We start from the raw sequence: 23,523 nt of genomic DNA, 5'->3' as shown, positions 1-23,523 counted from the left end.
ATATATTAAATTATAAATCCACTGTCTTATTGTTATTACTTATTATTATAATTATTTATTGTATTTGGTTGTGAAATAAATTAAATTCACATAATGTATACAAAAAATTTCGTTGCATAATTTTTTGTAATATGCTATACCTATTTTATATATTAGGAATCATCTGCACAAGAACCCATAAGTCCATCAAGTAATTTACAGATGGGGCTTACAAGTACGCCTGTTCAGGAAACTGTAAATGTCAATATTGTCGCACAGATAGCATCGCCGATTTTACCACAACAATCTACATCTTCAATAAGCAATTATGAACTGAGTGTTAGTACTTCACCAACTAATGAACAAAATAGTTTTGCTGTGTATGGAAGGAGAATCATAAATATAAACCATTTCTTCGAGGAAATTAAAAAAGCAAACGACCACTCTCCTTTCGATTGCAAATTCAACGATATGGTACTAATTAACGAACAAATGTGTGGTTTAGATTCAGTTTTCCATTTTAAATGTTCAATGTGTAGAAGAAAGAGTTCAAAAATTTCAACAGAAGGAAACAGCTTAGAATCTGGAATAATGCAAATTAACACAGCTGCTGTGGCTGCGATAATGTCAAATGGTTGTGGATTTACACATTTACAGCAATTTTTGTCAACTCTTGAAATACCATGTCTGTCTAGCAATACATATAAAAAAGAGCATAGTAAAATATCTGAAGGATACGAAATTGCTGCAACTAAAGAAATGGAACTAGCCGCTCGAGAAGAAGCTCAGTTGGCAATTGAATTAGGTGAAGTTGGCCCTGATGGTATTCCTCATATTTCTGTAGTGGTAGATGGGAGCTGGTGCAAAAGATCATACAGAACTCAATATAATTCATTATCAGGAGCAGTAAGTTTTTAGAAATCTTTAAAAAATTAAAAAATATATAGTTTTTACTAGGACTTGTAATTAAATAATGCATTTAAAAAATACTAATATGCATGCACTTATACGGTTTATTTTTGACAAAATAATATAATATACAATACATTTTATTTTAGGCAGCCATTATCGGTTACAGAACTAAAAAAGTGTTGTATCTTGGGATTAGAAATAAATATTGTTCAACTTGTGTACGTAGTAATGAACCATCCCCTCACAAATGTACAAGAAATTGGCCACTGACAAGTAGCTCATCGGGAATGGAAGCCTCTATAATAGTTGAAGGATTTAAAAATAGTGAAAAAATGTACGGGCTACGTTATCATAAACTAATAGCAGACGGCGACAGTAGTGTTTATCAAAAAATTTTAGAATCAAGACCTTATAAAAGTATAACAGTGGAAAAAGTTGAATGCAGAAACCACTTGCTTAGGAACTTGTGTAATAAATTAAAGGACATTTCGACAAAAAGATCAGTTGGTAAATTAGAGCATAGAAAATTACTAAGTAATAATATATTACGTATCAGAAAAGGCATTGTCTGTGCAATAAGTTACAGAAAATCGAACGGGCATTCAGTTAGTGATTTAAGAAGTGATATTATGAATACTATTCATCATGTATTTGGTAACCATGTGGCATGTGCTGAATATTTTTGTGACAATAAAAAATTAATAGGAGCAAATTATATTGAGAAAATAATATCCCAAGATTATGAATTTTATGAAGCGATGAATAAAATTTTAAGAAGCTTAGCAAGATACAGTTCAAGTTTATTACAGGACGTTGACAGTAACATAGTTGAGTCATTTAATTCAATTATTGCGAAATTTATAGGAGGTAAACGTGTTAATTATGCATTAAAAAATTCTTATTATACAAGGTGTATGTTAGCCACCATAAGTAAGAACAATAAACGACCAATATATTCGTTACATAAAGCATTATATAAAAAAAGTCCGTTTAAAAAAAGTAATTTTAAAGCTCTTGAAATTTTGCGTAAAGAAAAACAAGAAAGACAAAACCAATCGAGATCTAAAATTAAACGATTTCGAAAACAATTATTTAAAACCGATGCTATAGATATTTCATACGGAAATGAAGCCAGCAAACCAGATATGGATGAAGAAGAATTTAATAAACAAAAAGAGGAAGTGTTAAATGATATGAGAAGCCTAATGAAAAAACGTGAAGAAATTGAACATCAAACTATTGACCAGTATCAAAACATAAAGTGGTTTGAAACCAGGAGAAAACTTTTAACTGCCTCCAACTTTGGTAAAATTATTAATCGTCGACTTGATACTGGTTGCGAAAATTTAGTAAAACGTTTATTGTACACGACACAATTTACTGCTTCTCAATTAGAATATGGTCGTGAAAATGAACCAGTGGCCTTAAGGGAATTGGAAAAATATTTAGGGAAAAAAATTAAACCATGTGGATTATTTATTGATTCTGAACATTTTTTCTTGGATGTAGCACCAGATGGATTAATCGACGACGACGGAATTGTAGAAATAAAATGTCCATTTTCCGCGGCTGAAGTAACACCTGAAGAAGGAATTTTAACAAAAAAAATCACTTTTTGGCAACTACAAAAGGATGGAACTTTTGGTGATTATAAAAAAAAGCATAATTATCATTTTCAAATTCAAGGGCAATTATATGTTACAAAAAGAAAATATTGCATATTTTGCGTATGGACCAAAAAAGGATTCAAAACTGAAAAAATTATATTTGACGAATTATTTTGGAAACAAAATATGTTACCAAAATTAACTAAATTTTTTTTCAATTGTTTATTACCTGAAATTGTAGACCCTAGACATCCTGGAAGACCTATTAGAAATCCAAACTACATCATTGACGCTCAAAAGAAAAAAAAATCCTCTGCAATATCATCTACCAATCATTGTATATAAATATTATAAACTACTATAAAATATTTAAATGGAACTTGGAAGTATAAGTATTTAGCTATTTTTTTATTTACTATTACTAATGTCTAATATTATTATTACTACATTATAATAGACAATAGTTAATGTTAAACTTATAAAACAACTATCTTACTTATTGTATTAGGTACTGTGTTATACTAATACTTGAACCATTCATCAAAATAAATAGTATATTATAAATTTATTATATAGGTTAATATAGGTAAAAAAAAACAAATTATCTTTGTATATTAATGAACACGTATTATTTTTATTTAGTATTATATATGTATTTTTATTTTGTACGAGTAAGTAAATGGTTTTTGTAGAAATTACTTTCAACAACGTAGGTTTTATAATATATTTTTTTTATAGGTATATAAAATAGTATAATTTAATTTTGTTACATTATGTCTATACCAATAATTATTACATACATTATTTTACTCTTATATTATATACGTTAATTATTATTTTGCTCAATAGCTACTGTATGTTTGTATGACAAGTCGACAAAACATCTGATAATTAATATTACTGTAATTCACTATAAAGTATATATTATGTATATATATATATATATATATATACATATATGAACCCAAAAATAATATTCTGATAATCAGTCGATACGCGACAACGATTACGACTATCTGTTCTAATGCCATGGTAGGGAGCAGTACCCGCATTGAAATTCACTCACACTAATAATCACTTACTACTAACACATAGATCCTGTGCGGCTAAGAAAAGATTAGAAATTGCCTAAATTTTGCTCCTTAAATAACGACCGTAGCGAGGCCCCTTAAGACCTGTGGTACGCAACCTTTTTTGATCCACGACCCCTCAAAATGATTTATTTTGATAATATGACCCCCTTCCTACTAACATTATGTAAGTGTGTAATATAAATTTAATAGTCCTAATGTATACAAATATTTTATTCATATACATTAAATCGTTAATTTTAGGCAATTTTAATATTTCTTTAATTTAATTAATCAAAAACAGCACATGCCAGTTCCCGACTATCCGACCACTATTTATCGAGCTATTGCAACATTACACAGATCAGCTATTGCCTATTTCTATGAATTTTTTGGTCTTGGGTGTTAGTGCGTGAAATCATAAGTTCTTATTATTTTTGAGTGTCTGGGTGCGCGTATTATTACCATACGCTTCAGCCCGCATAGTTTTACTGTTAAGTAAATAATCAATACATTTGATAAATTTTAAAAATAATAATTAATTAGTTTACCTACAGGCTACATTAAGATAAAAAAGTTTTATTACAAAATACACGAATATATACAGTCCTTACCTTATTGAGATATTTTAAGGTAACTTTTCCTGCTAATATGTCTATAACATTTATATTAATAATCTAGGTACTCTTAAACCAATACTCTGTATTGTAATATAATATATGATCGTTCCAATTAATCCAGAATAAGTTATGTCTATCATAGTTCTCTAACTTAATTTTTCTGCAATTTAAACGTTTCAATCAAATTTAATCACAAAATAAAATAAGAATACCAAACTAAGTTTTTTTGGGTAAAACGAATATTTATTATTTACTATTAAATACCTATGCGAATAAAAATATTTTTCAAAAATTTCACATATTTATGGTTTTTTATTAGTAAAACAAAGAAAGAAATATTAAGAAGAAGTCAATGCAATATTTGTTTTCTCGCAAACTCATGAACATGCACAACATAGATAAAACGCAATAATGTAAAATAATTTTTTATGATTTTTGAGTAAAATAAAAGTTAAAATCAGCTATTAGAATAATATTTGGAGGATTTGATATTTTGTTTTTATATGCTATTATTATCTTATTTTAAAAATGAATATTAAATATTGTCAAACAATAGGTATTTAGAAAGTATTATTCAATATAATTTTTGTAACGATTGATTTTCTTCTAAGATTACTAAAAAAAAAGTTATTTTGCTTAAATGTGTTTTAACTATTGTAATAATGAAAAAATAGGAGAAAAGAATAATATAAAGAGAATATATTTGGAAGATACATTTCTACTTTTATAAGTGCTAGAAAATATAATCACTTACCAGATACCATTAAATTCAAGTTATTACCTTCCTTCTGATCTTTGGAGGGTTCTCGGGGTCGTGTTCTCGAGAATATGATCAAATACACCGTTATGTAAATTTAATATATAACTTATAGTAATAATACATAGTTTATCATGTACTTTACCAGATTTGCAACAGTAAATATGTTATACTAGTTGTAATATGAACACTTGAGCGAAAATAAAAAAATAACACTGGTTTAGCTTTTTGAAAAAAAAGGTTTAGTTGTCGCCTGCAGAATCTTGTGTTAAAAGGTCTTACTCGGGTGGTAGGTGCGTACATGCACAATGTAAAAGACGACGATGTGGGCAATCCAGCCAGAGAGGCTGACGGGAATGAAGATAAAACAGCACTAGCCTTATCCTTGGCTGTAGAAACCCTTGTTCGGCCTTTCTCAATTTCTGATGATACATAAGAAATTTACACGTTTTATGTCTCCCTGTCACCAACACTTGTCAATGTGCTAATCTAACCTTGTCAATGCGATCTTTACAGTACAAGTTGTCCCTTTTATCAGTAAAGAACGAGTTCTGTTGGAATTGACAGTTATCTGCGTGCGACAACTTAACCGTTATTTATTAATTTATATTTAAGCTAGGTATATACAATGATATTTCAGCATAATCGTTACATTCTTAAAATTATTATTAAAAATAGGTTTATGGGTTAAAACAAAAACAAAAAAAATCAATAATTATTACTACAGATTACGCGCGTGTTGAGATTATATTATACTATAGCCATTTTTTTTTTATCATATCTGCAGCTTTCTCGGCAATCATTATGACTGGCGCGTTGGTATTGGCAGTGACTAGCGTAGACATGATTAACGCATCCACCACCCGAAGACCGTTGACGCCATAAACCTGGAGTTGTGGGTCCACCACAGCAGTTTTGTCCCACTTGGGGCCCATCTTGGCTGTGCCCACCGGATTGTTCATAGACACGGTGTAGTGCCGGACCATGCATTCCCAGTAGGTGTCTGTGAACTGCGGTAACGCAGCACAGTTGGGGAACGGTATGTCGTGCAGAAGGCTTCCGTACTGACTAAACGGAGTGGTCTTGGCCATAGCTATCACGAACTTAATGCCTTCCACCAACGTATAGATATCTTCTCAGGCCGTCAGGTAGTTAGGAATAATCTTGGGATGTTCGAACGGGTTGATGTTCTGCAACAGTATTTCGCCACGGCTCTTGGGTCTTAACAATATCTGTTATTATACATGAAACATTAATTATCACCGGTGCGGGTTGTGGGTAAGGATGTCGGTATGTGTTATGTTATTGAATTCCAAATACAATTCGTTTGCGTTAAATATACATAAACAACGCTTAGTAAAAAATGTTCAGGACTTGAGAACACTATAAAACTAGTGAACATATTTTCAGTTACAATTTTAAATATATGAAATCATTTTTTTTTCTTGTAAAAAAAAAAAAAAAAAATAATAATCAAAATTGATTATCCTAGCAAAATTGAATTCCTTGGAGAACGCCTGGTTCTAATAAATACCAAGAATAATCTGTGTAATGAATAATCTATATTAGGTTTAATCAACACACGAATAACTATCAAAATATGTGAAACATTAAAAAAAAAATCTGAAAACAATTTATTTTAGTAAATTAAGTGATTAGTACGTATAAACTATATATTATTGATACATAAAATATTCTAGTATGAATACGTTTTGATTAAGTATATGTATGTATAAACCTCATCGATTATTGTGATTTAGTCGACCTTACTACATTTTATGAAAAATATAATATAGTATTTTCGTTTTTCATATTTATTAAGATATCTCACTTACAGGTATAGCAGACCAAGCATCTTCGTTATGAATTGATTTGTAAACATAATTGTAAATCTCTTCCTTTAGACCATGAGCTTTCCACAGCTGTACACCACTATCAGAATTGATAGAACTAGACATGAACTGTAACCCTATGTCTGGTTGATTGGCTGACAGATTAGCGTATTTAGTATTGATAAACGCCAATCCCTCGATACTGCCCATGATCGTCAATGGCCCTTTGCCCATCGATGCATAGTCCATAATTGAACTAACATTTTCCACTTTCTGTTGCGTTAATGACATCTATACAACAAATGAAAAAGCGTGTAGTTATATTTCAATTCACTGTGGCGTGTCTGTTAGAATATTTTAATGTGATAAAAATAAAACATCTTTTTATTATTTTTAATTAATATAATATCACCTTTTTGTTAAACAAAAACGTGAGGCCACCAAGTCCAATGTGGTCTTGAAGATTTTTTCCCACATCTAAATCGGCTATAATTGGTATACCCATTTTTGCTAAATGTTTTTTAGGGCCTATGCCCGAAAGCATAAGAAGCTGTGCAGAATTGATGGAATCAGCAGACAGCAACACCTCTTTAGTGGCTTGAACAGTAAACAGTTGGTCATTCTTTTTCATTTCAACGCCGGTCGTGATTTTTGATTGAGGATCGATTATTAAGCGTGTGACATGAGCGTTCATGGTCACGTGTAGGTTTCTCCGTAGTCTGGCTGGTGTTAAGAAAGCTTTCGCTGTACTGCATCTGGTGCTCTTTCTGATGGTACCGTGAGGTGTCATGAAACCAGTTTGATGTTCACCATTTATATCGTGGATATTATAGCCCATTTCAAGGCCAGCTTCAATGAACGCGTCAGCCAACGGCGTTTTGTACGGTGCTTCAGACACCGTCAAATAGCCGCCAACCTAATGATATGGAGACTGGGTTTGGGACGGGTTTTGGTTGTCTTCTGATTTTTTAAAATAATGGATCACATCGTGGTACCCCCAACCTGGATTGCCTTTAAGCAACCAATTATCATAATCCAATTCGTTTCCACGTGTATACAGCATATAATTCAATACGCTAGATCCGCCTAAGACTTTGCCCCGAGGCCAATTGCAACGATTGTTTTCCATAGCTGAAATATATATGTGTATAAATGTATTTATATCAATTTATCCATATGTGTAATTTATGTTTATATTAAATATACTATAGTTATAATGTTTATAGATATTTTTAACTTATTAAAAGCAATGAAGAATACTTTATATGTATAGGTACATTAAGTGAAAATGTAAATGATACCAAGTTAAAATTTCTAGTACTATTAGATATTTAGATCAGAGTAGAAAAATGTATTGATGTTATATTTGTGTCTGTAATCACCTTTTCGATCAGTTTAATGTTTCAATTCTCAACTTTGAGGGTGATTTCTGATTATAAATTGGATCAAGTTGGTATTTTAGAGAGTGAAAAGTAAACAAGTATCAATAGGTACTTTTTATACATAATAAAATGTATTTATAAATATTTGAAAATTAAAATTTTTTTGCTGTTTTCTTATAAAATGTTTTGCGAGTCGTCTGTAATTGAATGTACTACGAATACTGTTGAATATTATAAATGAAATAATATTATTTTTAATTAGTTTTGATTTATACTAGCGTATAAAAGTTCGTTATTCAAATAGAATTAAAAATCAATGTTGTGTTGCTGATTTACATGATATATTAATTTATAATTGTTTTTATTTCCTGGTAAAGATCTTATGTTATTTAAACTTTTTTATGAGAGTACGTATGAAAAAAATTATAGAATTTTTCAAAAATTAACAAATATACATTGAATTTTATGCAAAAGCATCTAGAAGATGTTTAAAAAATTCAAAAAATATTTTTTTTGAACCGTCTAATATATTTACATGTCTTAATGGTACCTAGTATATTTTTCTCAATATTGATAAACTTAATGGTTAGAACATTTAATTAAATTTAATACCTTGATGTTTTCTTAGAACCATATCGCAGTCAACTAATGCCGGTGCTTATGCCGCCGATATGACCAATGCAATCATAGATAATGACCAGTTTTCAGACGGAATCTGTTGTTCTGCCGACGCCAAAAATACAATAAAGCAAATGTTGGATTTCTCACTGCTTAAAGATCCCATCTTCATATTGTACACAATTTCAAACTTCTTGACGAGCATTGGCTTCAACATACCGTACTTGTACTTAGTGGTAAGTATATATACACTATCGTGTTTTAATAACTAGTGTGCATTATTGCGTATACAAATACCTACAGTCAAAATTTGATCACTCCGACACGTTCAAATATTTTTTGTGGGCTACATTTATTAAATAACTGTAGAATAATAAACTCGTAGTGTATTGATTTATATTTTGTGTATAATACATAATATAAAATCTTAGAATCAAAATTATATTTAAATTGAAAAAATGTAGTTTTTATTCACATTTGACCATGTGCTATTATTAATATATTTAATTTATAATTTGATAATATTTATGAACTGGAACTGTTTAGTATTGAGTTCATAGCATATAGTTTCGTTTTACTGCTAATATTATTATTATATCGTTCTAATATTATTGTATGTGTTCCAGCCTCAAGCCACCTCAATGGGTATAGCATCAAAACATTCAAGTTATTTGTTAGCATTATTGGGCATCGCCAACACATTGGGTAGGATTATACTCGGATTTATATCAGACAAACCTTGGATAAATAGGCTCATGGTGTACAATCTGTGTTTGACAGTTTGTGGTGTAGGTAAGTGTAACTATTTTTATAAAAAAATTTCCCTCCCAGACAAATACAATCGTCGTAGTATTTAAGGATGAAATGTACATTTCAACGACACGAACGAGTTCGCGTTTTTATGGAGTTATCTTGTAGGCAGCATCTTATAACACAACTTCTCCAAATAAAGCCTTAGCGTTGTGTTAATTTGGTAATTGATATCTTAATAGTGCACATTAAATATTATCCATTATTTTACATTAATTTAACATTTATACATCTGCATATTCGAAATATAGTAACGTCAGTGTACTTTTATCGTCTTTATTTTATTCGCTCCCTATTGATCACTGTAAATCACTATGCATTGAATTCGTCGTTTTGTTACTAAAAACTGTACGCTTAAGCATAAGTAGCATAATATTTAAAGATTTTTTAAAATTTTAATTTGTTCAAATAATTATAACAAAGTGTCAAAGTCACAGCTAACTATACCTATAAATAGAACATTATCTTAAAACCTATTAGTTTTGTAATTGTTATTATGCTAATTTATATTGAAATGCTTAGGTATATCATACAAAATAGAATATTTAAATAAAATGTTTTTCATAAACTACTTGTAACTTTTTTTTTAAAGAGGGAAATAATAAAATAATTTTATGTATGTTGTACTATTTATAGATTATAAGTTTGAATTCTTAACTATTTTCGATTTGTTGTTATAATATTTTTGTTTTTACGTGAAAAATCTTAGTTTAATACAAAGTTCTTTAACAAATGTTTCTAGAAAATTAAAAATACTCTGTCAAAAATGTTTTATCATCGTTCAAAATCAAAATTTAGATTAAATATTCATCAAAGTAGATAGTAATAGTTTTGTTTAACTATTTTGTAACTATAAATTCATAAAAAATTATTTATATTTTAATAATTTAATTCATTCATACAAGGTTCCTTATAAGTTATTCTCATAACAATTTAAAAATATCATAAATGCAAGTATACAATATTGTTAAAACAATTTGAGTTTAAAATGCTTATGGAATTTGATATTTACGAAAAATAAAAAACTTTCATCTGACAAATTTGTTGTGTTGTAACACAAAAAATATTATTCTTGAAACTTTTCGCTATTACGTATATTATTATTTATCGTTTTTACTATTTTTTTAACATATCACTATTATTTTTACAGCGAAATTTTTAAGATATTTAAAATAATTTTAAGTTATACATCTATATTTATAACTCGTACCTTTATTCACACCGTTCTTATGGTCCATTTTTATATTGGTAAATTTAATAACAGCTAACAATAACATATTTTGGTATAATATTAGAATAATTATTAGATATTTAATATGTGATTTCGAAAAAGTTATTTCTATCTACTGTTTTACTTTAAACACATGTAAATGAATTATTAGGTACTTGATAACCTTAATATACTACAACAATATTGTACTTAGTTTTTTACTTCAAACTAGAACCTCCCTGTTACCTACTGCAATAAATTGTAAATTAGTTATTAACATTTATAAAAATAATTATTACTTATATAATATGTATATTTTTTTAATTTGATCTATCTAAAATATCCTTAATCTACCTATCAATGAATAGTCTCAGTCTTTTTTATGTAATAATGTACAAAATAAACTTTATGAGAAGGATATTATATTTTATTTTCATACATTTTAAGATATCCCGAGACACCACCTTTACTCAGATTTGTTTTTTTTTGCATGCATGCAATGATTCTTATCATTAAATTAAAATTAAAATCATTCTTATAACAATCACGCAATAACGAAGAACACTCGAAAGACGAAACTTATTATCTAGGATCTTAAATATAGATACAAAGTATAGTAGTTTCATTGAGTTTGTTTTTTTCTATAACAAGCTATTAATTATAAACCATAATATTATATTCTTTGTATTTTTTATTCTTTTGTAACGTATTAAAAATTATAAAAATAAATATTTTATTTATAGAATTATTAAATTCGTTGCTATCTAGGTACTTACCAGGTGACAACAAAACATTTATTTTAGTATTTTAGTAATAAATATACTCTTTTAATATAGTAAAAATATATTATTGTTTTTCGTTTATTTTACGGCATAGCTACAATGTTAAGCACATACTGTACGGACATACTCTCGTTATCTATGTACACAATCGTTTTTGGATCCACAATCGGTGCCTACGTGGGTTTGACGTCAGTGATCTTGGTGGACTTGTTGGGTCTAGACAAATTGACAAACGCTTTTGGAATCCTGTTGCTGTTCCAAGGCATCGCCTCACTCGTCGGACCACCCATAGCTGGTAACCTATTTATTTAATCCATCGCGTATTGTATATTAAATTATTAAATAAACACGACAATCCATAATATATTAAAATAATTAATAATGGTGTGTAAGAGTAAGACCTCCTGAGTAAGCTTGACCTTCGTCCCAACGTCTATCCATAGATTATGCGTTTCTGGTATATGTTAATCTCACATCAATAATTTAAATGTAAATCCATTAAGATACCAGCGCGGTATTTGTTCATGTGACGGGTTCACTCGATATATATTATAGATTAAGCTTCTACGATTGCTTATATCGTTGAACAATATTAGTCAACGCATCAGTATCTCAGCATCTCCCGGACATCGTAATGATATTATCTAGTATTGTATATACACTACAACTTCACTGATTTAATATTAGTTTCAACGGGGCTTAAACAAAATTATATGTCATAAACCGAAAGATTCAATAAAATATTTTATTACTGGAAGCCTCTTATTTATGCTTAAAGGACAATACATCAAAATCCTCTCAAGTAAAAATCAAATAAATATACCTACTTAGGTTTATCGCATATTTTGATAACAAAAATACTTCATAAAGTTAAGTCTAATAAAGAAACTGCAGTTTTTGACATTTTCTCTTACTATTATAACTTCTTAGACAGTTAAATGTTATTTTATTAGATTGTAAAACATTTTACTTAAAATACCTATAAAGTTCGATATTGATATTGTTTTGTGACAAAGATAAATATGGTTATGGTGATGAAAAAATATTTATAATAGTTTTAATACGTGATATTATTAAAAAATACGAATAACTGGGGACCGGATAGATTAAAAATAATATAAAAAATAGTGTTTTTAAATTTAAAATACCTGATGAAGTAATAAAATTGACCGTGTTTTCAATAAAACTTTTAAAAATTGTTTATTGGAAAATATAGTCTTTGTATTTTTATTAGATAATCAGAGAATATAGTATATTTAGAAAAGAAAAAAAAATTAACTGTTACCGTGATTATAGGTATGTCTCACCGCATTTGTCTATCTCAAATTAAGACAATATTAATCATCAGAGAATGAGATTATTTTTAATAGGGGTGAGTGGAGACAAACATGCACATTACTGTAATTACTGAAATTTTACATATGCAAATGTGTACGTCGCCCAAGTAAAGTACCTATCCGATCGCTAGAAAAATATCGATGATCGTGAATTTATCACTCTATATTGTATGTATTATATTATAGTATCGACGTCTGACGATGATAATAGGATTATAATAATTACAATATTGAGATGGAAATGTTAAACATCGATATCGGTGTTACATACGCATGTATACTGAATAATAATATTTATAATAATCGTTGTTTAATATTATTTCTTTCATGTATAGGGTGGCTGTTTGACATAATGGGCTCGTACAATCCGGGTTTCTACCTTTCGGGATCGAACATCGCCGTCAGTGGTTTAATGCTGTTCACCATACCGTACATGCAGCGACGACTCGAACGGAAGGAACTGGAGAAAATGACTGCAGTAGTAAATAATAATTAACGCGTAATGACAGACACACAATGTACTCCTATACGAATTGTTATAAATGTTACGTTAAATGGGAAAATTTAAAAGAAAAAAAGCCATCGGCAAAAATCAAATCTATATTATAGTTAGTATTATATGTGTTATAGCATGCCCCCAGGACTGTAACACGCAGAGGGCATTTATATTTTGTATTTTCATTATTTATTATACATTTTTTTCTTTGCCCCGCTGGGAGATTCCGTTGCCGCGTTCTTCCTGTTTGGATTTTTGCTCAAAATATATTATATATAATTAAATTTAATATTATAGATATGATTTCGTCGTTTTTAGTTTTAACTGTGAATTTATGTTCCCGGCGAGCAGGCACGTCGCGCGATGCACGCAAATATAATACATATATACTTAAGTTTTTTTTCCTGTGTTTTATTTAATTTTTAGGCATTCGTTTTGTGAATTACATAATATGAATTTTTCGATTCCTTTTGTCACTGATTTGTCAACATATTGATTTTTTGCATTTACTAAATATCAATTGAAACATCATTAATTCATCAATTATATATATATAAATATATATGTTTAAACGTGTATTTTTCAAATTACCAAAACATACATAATATGAATAAATTCTATAAATTATTGTACCTCCATTATACTAATTAAAACGAATAGTGACCGAATAGTTTATTTAAATTAATAATATTCAACAAATGATTCCTACTAAATATTAATCATAAACGTAACCTAATCTAATGAGAATTAAATTATTTTAGAACGGTTCATTAATGTTTCGTATATATTTTTCTAACAGTGAAAAACGAAATCATTTACCGATGATTTTATTAGCTACTCGATAGATTCTGTAATTGATTTTCGGATTAACCGGAAACCAATTGTCTGAACGACTGATCTTCAATTATTATTGCTAAGCATTGATTTTAAAATATATTAATCTCTTTAAAAAAATAACTTTCGTTTTCATTATACCTTCGTATACTGCCAGCGGTAACAATATTCATGTTTACTTAATACTTACATAATTCGCACGTGATGTTTCAATAAATCAATACTTCAATATTGTTGTGCAGTATATAATAAATAATGTAATGAGTACAAAATTACAAACATACACAATATTACAATTAACATTATTATTTCATAAATATTATAGATAAAATTAAGTATATTATATTACTGTGTACAAAACCATGTTTGAGATTGACGGGGTTTATATGTGGACAACTGTACTCGTCTGAGACGTTTTAGTAATATTCTACACATATAACATGTATAAAACGGGCAAATAAACCGTCTCCCAAAGTTTTTTTTGAACAGTTGACAATGAATTTAGGGTATCACGTTATTATTAGTTATAATTACATTTAATTCTTTTAAACATTTAAGGATTTATCTGGGTTTTTTTCGGAAACATTGCTGGAAAAATTTAACATGCAGGCGACCAATAAACACTCTCGTATTCGTTCTGAAATTTTAAGTGTGATTTTAGTTATAATTATTATTACCATGATTCGACAAAAAAAAATATGTTTTTTAAAATACACGTTTTTCCGTTTTGGGAACAACCCGAGTGTTGATTTGTCACAGACGAGTATTACTAAACAGTATATTTTTATTTTTAATACTATTATTATTTTAATTATTATTATTATGATTATAATTTAATATTTATATTAACTATATCGCATCGTCTATGCGATTTGACAGTGCGTACTGTAATCATTTTTGCTGTCGTAGCGACTTATTATTGTATTATTATTACTATTATTACTACTATTATTATTATTGAATTTTTTTTTCCCATTAGAAAAAATGTGTCATTTATTGATGTTTTAAAATCAAAATCGTAGTTTAACTCGACAATATGTGTCCCTTAGTTATTTTGTTTTATATATTTTTGTTACACGGTACAAAATCATGAAGAAAAAAACTGAGAGGCCAATTATTTAATGTTAAGTATTAACTATGTATTTAAGGAGTTATTGTTATTTTAAGCATCATGTTGTGCTGGAATATTTTTAATAAATGCTTTTTCGATGTATAAAACTATGTTATATTCTCTATCCGCACTATCTGCTACGTTATAATATATTTTATTTGGATGTCAAACTGTGACAAATAAATAACATAAATCGATAAAATCGATGATTGTATTACATAATACCATTAAATTGACAAAATGTTGAATTTAAAAATTCATAATATATAGTTTTGCACTACTATTCAATAGTATCGATTAAATCAATAATCAAATTATGGTAGGCAAATCAAAAAATTCACTTAAAATTACTAATATGTAAATAAATTATTTATTACCATTATTTAATGAAATCTGAATCCTAATAGTTACGTCAAGTACAAAAACTACCTATGTTAAATTATTAAAAGCATTGATGATTTTGAATTAAGATGTGTTATAGTTTTATTTAATATAATTTAAAAAACTGCTAGTATGGTATTTAAACATGTGTTTTTTAAATCTCCAATAATAGAAAATATTAAATATTAATACTATTTAAATATTAAATTTTGTTATGTTATTTCAATTGTTTGTGAATGTACATCATTAGGTAATTATAAATACATGGATAAATATTTATGATCTGACAACTATTTTAGCATAAATAGTTGTTAATATGTCGAATAAATCATAATATAACATTATTAAGACAGGCATTACCTTAAAAAATAAATTGTTCGTTGTATTGTTTACTGATAATAATAAATAATTATGAAATTGTGTCAACATTATAATCATTTAAGACTATTTACAATACTAGACAAAGGCCTTGAATTAAATCTAAATCCAATTTCAGATACCGATTTAAGTTTATCATTCTGAAGTAATTTTAATACGGAATACATATCACCATTATCTTGAAGCATATTACTGTCTATGTTTAATATCGAAGTAGCCAAATCTTCGATGTCACTATTGTTTGGGTCCTATTTTCATGCATAGGTATTTTAAACAATTTGATTCAAAAGAAAATTTTAAAACAATTACCTTATAGTTTTTAAGGCAAATCATTAAAATCTTGTATAATGTCTCTATAGGCAAATTAATAGAATGCCTCTCATTCATAAGATTAGAATTATCAAATTCATCGTTCATAATATTTTGATTCGTTATTAAGTTGATAGCTTTTATTAATCCCATAATCGAGTTGTTGTCTTTGCATAGAACTAGTAACATTGCAATATAATCTAATTTTCCATCAACAGAAAATATTTTAAACAATAATTCTTTAATTTTTATAAATCTAAAATGAATCGAGGGATTTGGTGGTAATGTTTTCTGATACCACAGCAAAACTGAATCAAATTCATCTTTATCTATGGTACCTAAAAAATAATAAAATTAATTTCCAATAAAAATAGTCACTTAAATAGACACCTTCTATATAGTTTTGACTAGGATCTTTTTGTTTTTTTTTCTCCAATTCCAAATATTGGTTTTTGAGATACAACAAATCATCGACATTAGGGTAAGGAAGTTCCAAGCAATGTAGAATAAAATCAGACCAATCAATAAAGTTCACATTGAGACCAAACATGGTACGTAATACAAAATGTGCTGTATTAAACCACCTATTAAACACTTGATATTAAAATTAATAACTCATTAATATTTATTCATTTTTAAACATGATTTACTCAATTTCAGGATGATGTTTCAAATAAGATTTTAAACAACTGGAAAGTGCAACTATAGAAATTCGTTTGTTTGGACAAATTGCTATCAATTGATTTGTAATTTCCTTTAGATTATGAATAGTTACAATACATATATCTTCTGGTTCTAACAAAGGAAAGGGATATGGTGGAGGATTACTTGGTTGCAGAACATTTTCAGCATTTATATAAAAATTATTGTTGACAACTATAATTTCATGACGAACATATTGTTTCTCATTTATAGCAGATTTAAATAAATTACATATACATTCAATTGCATAAATCTCTTTTTGTGAACATTCATCTATTCGTCGATTCATATCCAATTTATGTTGTGTGATATAACTTTCCATTTCCTATTGTCAGATTACACATACATTTAATTTAAATATCTAAAAATATTTGATGGTTATAAAATTAAATGCAGGGATGAATAACTAAAAAAAAAAAAATAACTTGATGTCTTATAATACCTTACAAAAAAAATACCTTTATATCTTCATGAAATCTAGTTAATATCAATTTTAATTGATCAATTGATCTAAAATTCTCCTTATCTACCAAAAATTTCCATATTTTCAAATATATATTACTGCTTTCTAACGAATTTTCACTATGTATTTTCTTCATTTCTGCTAACCATTCGTATGTGGATTTTAATGTACCTCTGAGTTTATTTTGAACCATGATTACAGTGGCATCAAACCATTTGTAATAATATTCAACACTTGCCATTTGTTCTACTCCTTTCGATTTAAATTCTTGCTCTTTTGATAATGAAACTACAATATGATTTGGAATTATTGACAAAGTTAACTTTTTATTGTATACTTTAGACATATATGAATGGATGAAAAGTATTGTATTCACTGTTCGATCGACCTAATTTAATAAATTCAGTGTTAAATAAATTATTTACATTAATATACATAATATTTATCAAACCTCAGTTTGTAACATATGCTTATAAACTAAAATCATCGAATTCATTGTATTATCGAGACTTCTATCAATGTTTTCATTTTTTATAAATTGTTTACAGTCTTTTATTTTATGATTTGTCAGTTCTGTTAAGATAAATTTAGTATCTTCTACAGTCGAAAGCAATTGTGTAATTAAATCCGAGCTCATCAGTGCATCATTAGGTATTTTTAGTAAATCAGATTGCAATACTTTAACAAGTTCTATTTTTTCTACATTTTGTCGTTTTAGTATTTCATTAATATAGTTATTTATTGAAGCCATGTAAGGCATTTGGTTATAAATAAGTATTCTTCTATGAAAGAAACACCATTCCATGTTCTGAACAAAATTGTTTTCCATTAACATCCAAAACTGTACTAATACTGCACCAATTTCGGCATTGATTTGTACATTGAACAGTTTTGACTTAACTTCTTCAGGCTTAGTTATAACAGTTACAGAGTCGACAAATTCATTTGTAATCATGTTTACCTTACTGGATGATATATAATCTAAATATTCAAATTCTGATTTTCCATGCAATCTTTTTCTTTTAAACACACTTTTTTGCACTTTTATTGGCTGTACTGAATTATATTTACTTGAATTTTTTTGAGTTTCATACTGTACTTGGTCATTGTGCATATCATAAATACAATTCACCCATTTATTTTGTTCAGACCAGTTTACATGTTGACCAGCCAAAGCATTACATAGTAATTCAATCTTATGTTCATCAAAATCTATATTTTTATATTTGCTTTGTAAAAATGTTAATATATTATGAGATTTGTAATATTCATGTAAATCACAAAATGTATCCAATTTATATTCATCAGATACAATCTAAAATGGTGCAAATAAACATTATAAAGATATTAAGCATATAATTATAGGTAGATGTGATGTCTTACTTTTAAATATCTAGTAAATGAGGTCTCGTATCGTCCTATACCAACTAAATCTGGCCCTTTGAATGGAGCCAATATAGTTGGATTTATGTCTTTCATAAAGTCATGTGTCCCAAAAGGCGGAGAATTCCTATTAGACAATCTTTCTTCTAGTGTTATTATATTTTCTTTTGAAAATCCTATGAATACACAACCTCCAAGCACTTTTTTTGCTTTTATATAATATAATACACAGTCAATAAGGCAATATTTTGGTAAAGGTTTGCCTCTGTAAATATGAAGGTATGCAGTTTTTCCACATTCTACCAATTCATGATATTTTTCAAATTTCCAATTTGTTTGTGTTTGTTTTGATTTTTGTACTTCATTCAGTAATGTTGGATTCTTGTTGACAAATTTATTGTCAAAAATGATGTATTCTATTAAACAATATTATTATTAATAATACTTATTTAACATGTATTATAGAAATACAAGAAATATTTTAAATTTTAAACTTTTACGAAATTTTCATTTTTGATTTTGTGTTTTTTTAAATAACCTATAAAACATTAAAACATATTGCTAAGTACTGAAGTTTGTGATTTGTAAAATAAATTTATTCAACATTTTTCATACAAATCTACATTTTAATTACTAATGAAAATTTACACACATTTCTATTTTCCCTTCCCATAATATTTTTATACTTTCTCTAAGCAAATAATTTCTAAAAATAAATAAATAATTTAATGTATTATTCATTGAGTAATAAATAATTATATTGCTATCACCCAAATAGTATTCAAAATGTACAGATTAAATAATGTACAAATTATACATAAAAAGACTAGGTAGAAATAAAGAAAATAAACTCCATTTGAAAAATAGGCAGGAAAAAAATTACTATTGAATTACTACTGGTCCAACATCGGTTTTTTGATCATCACTAAGGCTAGGATTTATATGCGATAAAAAATTGTAAAATATGCAATTAATATTACCTATATAAGCCGAAAAATATGAAATATAAATGCTAAAAAAGAAATATACGTTTCAAAATTAATAAAATAATATTCTTAAACTTTCAAAACTGAACGATCTACTGTTAGACCTTAATATTATGTTCTTATATTGGTATTTTTGAATAGCATCAATACATACTGTTATATGATAAAAACGTCTAATAATGAAATATACCATAAAATATATATATTTTTTGCGTTTTGATGGTCAAAATATGCAATAATATTAATTTTATTCAAAATATTACTTAATAATATATTAATATTACATAGATGAAAAATAAATATTTTTAGTAATAAAATTTATCTAGCGTAAAAAAATAATGATTAAGTAATTTAATAAATGCTATTAAAGAAAGTGTTTAAAAAACTTAACTTAAAGAATTTACATTTCTCATTAATTTAATATAGGTAGTAACAAAGCGATAAGTAAACTAAAGTATTAATATTTCAACAATGGTGTGTAGATATTTCAAACAAAGTTTCAAGATAATAATCTGAGTAAGATTTCGGATAAACATAAATTTAAATTACTTACATACATTTTGTTGATGGTCTCTATATAAAAAACTCACATGCCTCAGTAAATGTATCAATAGGCTTATTCTAAAAATATTATTTTTTTATCATTTTAACATTCTTACAAAAATGTATGTTTTTCAAAAAGAGTCTTTATGCACACTAGTACATCATTGGCCTACGTATGATATTTTTTTATGACGCACGGATGCGTCGCTGGTATTGTTAAAAAGAAAATATATACATAAAAATTAATATAAAATTGTTTAATAAAAATATTTTTTGCATAAATAAAATTAATGTTTTTACCCTACCAATTCAAATCGGCTACTTAAACCAGTACTGTTGAATAGTTACTAATATACTTACGTTTAATTATGACTAATTTAAAATTTGAAAATATTTACTGTCTGATTTTTTTTTATCATTGTTATCCAGACTATCCAAGTCGTTTGGTTCGTCTAGATCGTCAGAATCATCCAATATTTCTATTAATTCATCGTTATCTGTTAGCTGACAATAAGCTCTTGAACAATATTGTAAAGCCGCTATTGGTAACACAGGAAGTATATTTCGTTTAATAAGTGCATTGCAAATGTCTTGCTTAAACGAATTCTCCATTTCACAACTTAAAACCCCGAAGACCGGTCCAATTACGAAATCGTCTACGGTTATCGACGACGGTGGTAGGGTATAATACAAAGTGAATACATCGTAGACCAAGAACCCAAGTGCACGACTGACTGTTGTGTGCGAGTCAGACTTCAATCCTAATTCCTTTTCGGACCAACCGTTTGTTCTTTCCAAATATTCCATGACGTCTTTATGATTAAGTATGGACTGGGTTTTTAACTCTTCGTCAGTATAAGGTTTATTTTCGGCCACATAAACGTTATCTAATAAAAGCCCCAGTCTATCATCTAGTGTGTTTAACAACGGTCTTCCTTCGATGAACATGTGCATCCAATTACTCCGCAAATACTTAGAAATGTTATGGTCATATGCTTTTTTGTAAACAGCAGTTCTGATACCGAGGTCAATTAAATCTCGAACTACGCTTTTCATTATTACCGTCTTCTCGTTGTTTTTTAAATCTTTATTTCTTTCTACGAGCTAGAATAAAAACAAATTCAATACGAAATAAGACGAAATAAAAATAATGTTTCGATAAACCTTTTTTTTCATGTTTAATTTGTTTTCTTCACTCATCTCATACTTTTTGTGAACTATATTGTTTTCAACAAACTCCACGTCGTTTTTAGCGATAAACGTTTTAAGTTTTTTTGTAGCGATTCTCATATCGTCGATTTTATTTACTAATTGTTCTTCGCAATCAGACATGCAATTAAGCCTATTCAATATAGATTTATTCCTCAGAACGTCTTGGTTATGACGGTTGTTTTTTTTCAAATTGTTTGTTAGATATTTATTAATGGTTTCTTTTCTCCACGATTCATATATTTTTGCGTGTTCTTTTCGATTTTTAATGTCAAACAAATATCTTCTCCCATAATTTTGAATCACATTTTATATGAAATGAAAATTAAATCAGGAAAAACAATAAAGTACATTGCATGAACTTGGAAAAACATTTACATTATTTAACTTTAAAATGTAATAAATTTTCCGACAAGAGTATTTTTATCGAACTAATTGGAGATGAAAGTGAATATTATATTATATGTTATTTATGCTATAACCTTAGACCTTATACTAATTTACCAGCCTTTTATAAAGATAATGTGTGATCTGTGTATTATCAATGATGTCACTTTATAATTTTCATTTTTCACGAATTTAATCATACTAAATATAATATATGAACATGATATTTATAATTGTATTATATTACAATCTATGTTACATGTTCGTATTATTATTTATATTATTATGCTATTCTATCTTTTTCCTGTGTATTAAAAATGAATACTAAAATATTGATCTATAAGCACAATATTACTATATAGATTTCAAAAATAAAAAATATTGAGATTTAAGGTTACATTGCTGTTGTAGATTAGAGTGGCCACTTCTACAACTCTAAAAATCACTCAAAAGACAAGGTTTGTCTATTATTTAAGGTCTATGGATACAACCAACATATCGAATGCATTAGATTAATTTATGACATTTTGTAAACTATAAATATAACAACTATAGGCACTGTAATTTTATATGAAAATGTAAATTTGCATTTAAAATTACTTAGTTACTATAGGTACTAAATATTTTGCAAGACATGTTTGAAAATATATTTACATAATATTAAATTTATATTAATAGTATGAAGAAAATGTAAAAAAAATATGCCAATAAAATTATTCTCGAGCATAATCAATCAAATATATATTTATAGATGTATTAAACTATATTTAATTGAACAATTATTTAGATATATCAGTTTATTAATTACCTATTACAAGACTGGTCTCCTCTAGCAGCCCATCTATTTATTTTTTGTGATAAACTACACTCGAAATAAGCTATCTTATCAAGCGTATGCGGTATACTATGATTTCCGTCAGTTTTTTTATCGATATGTTTCTGAATCGATTGTGGTTTCTTATGTGAAAAATTGACAATTTTTCCAGATGTGAATAAGCCGTTTGATAAATCATAACCTCCGAGCGATTTGTAAAATTTCTTGATTTGTCCAATTATATTTAAATCACTTGGAGATTTGAGGAGAAAACACAATTTATACAAAAATGCAATAATAATTGAGCTTTCTCCGTGTATTATTCCATTAATAGTATCTTTGTCTAACGGAATATGTAACATGTTCAACCACATTTCGAGGTGCCGAAAATTTGATTTTTTTGTCACTTCATCTTCTTGGTTGATCAATAAAGAAAACTCTTTTGAACTCACTAAACCATAGTTCAGAAGTATTTTTCCAATTAGCATTCCATTTTGAAACTTAGAACTTAAATTATTACTATGTAGGGAATTAACCTCTACACCTAATTGATGTATGAGCCATTCTTTTAATAAATTGCTCATAGTTTTGATTATATAACATAAACACTT

General features: G+C 27.6%; 2 protein-coding genes and 1 pseudogene across 3 annotated transcripts in view; 1 reads left to right on the top strand and 2 right to left on the bottom strand.

Moving 5' to 3' along the window:
• LOC112596594 (monocarboxylate transporter 5-like) overlaps positions 1 to 13,996 on the top strand; it is a 33,468-nt gene extending 19,472 nt beyond the window's left edge. For both annotated transcript variants that reach the window (XM_025342353.1, XM_025342354.1), the window contains exons 2-5: positions 8,788 to 9,013; positions 9,404 to 9,569; positions 11,674 to 11,874; positions 13,252 to 13,996. In XM_025342353.1, coding sequence (XP_025198138.1) covers positions 8,831 to 9,013; positions 9,404 to 9,569; positions 11,674 to 11,874; positions 13,252 to 13,412 — 711 coding nt within the window. In that variant the 5' untranslated portion in view covers positions 8,788 to 8,830 and the 3' untranslated portion in view covers positions 13,413 to 13,996. The remainder of the gene's footprint in view (positions 1 to 8,787; positions 9,014 to 9,403; positions 9,570 to 11,673; positions 11,875 to 13,251) is intronic.
• On the bottom strand, positions 5,694 to 8,852 carry LOC112596593 (annotated as a pseudogene).
• Positions 13,997 to 16,172: 2,176 nt separating the features above from the next.
• LOC112596641 lies at positions 16,173 to 23,496 on the bottom strand. Its single transcript, XM_025342402.1, has 10 exons — positions 22,907 to 23,496; positions 21,667 to 21,994; positions 20,934 to 21,606; positions 18,974 to 19,389; positions 18,042 to 18,905; positions 17,586 to 17,978; positions 17,076 to 17,452; positions 16,816 to 17,009; positions 16,426 to 16,763; positions 16,173 to 16,364 (listed from the first exon to the last, which is right to left on the bottom strand). Exons 1-10 carry the CDS (start codon positions 23,494 to 23,496, stop codon positions 16,173 to 16,175), a joined length of 4,365 nt encoding a protein of 1,454 aa, XP_025198187.1.
• Between the last annotated feature and the right edge of the window lie 27 nt (positions 23,497 to 23,523).

Source organism: Melanaphis sacchari, unplaced genomic scaffold (genome assembly GCF_002803265.2).
Source record: "Melanaphis sacchari strain LSU unplaced genomic scaffold, SCAv2.0 Contig32_pilon_pilon, whole genome shotgun sequence".
Taxonomy (NCBI): Eukaryota; Metazoa; Arthropoda; class Insecta; order Hemiptera; family Aphididae; genus Melanaphis; species Melanaphis sacchari.
The sequence above is the reverse complement of the archived record's forward strand: the minus strand, read 5'-3'. Positions and strand labels throughout refer to the sequence as shown.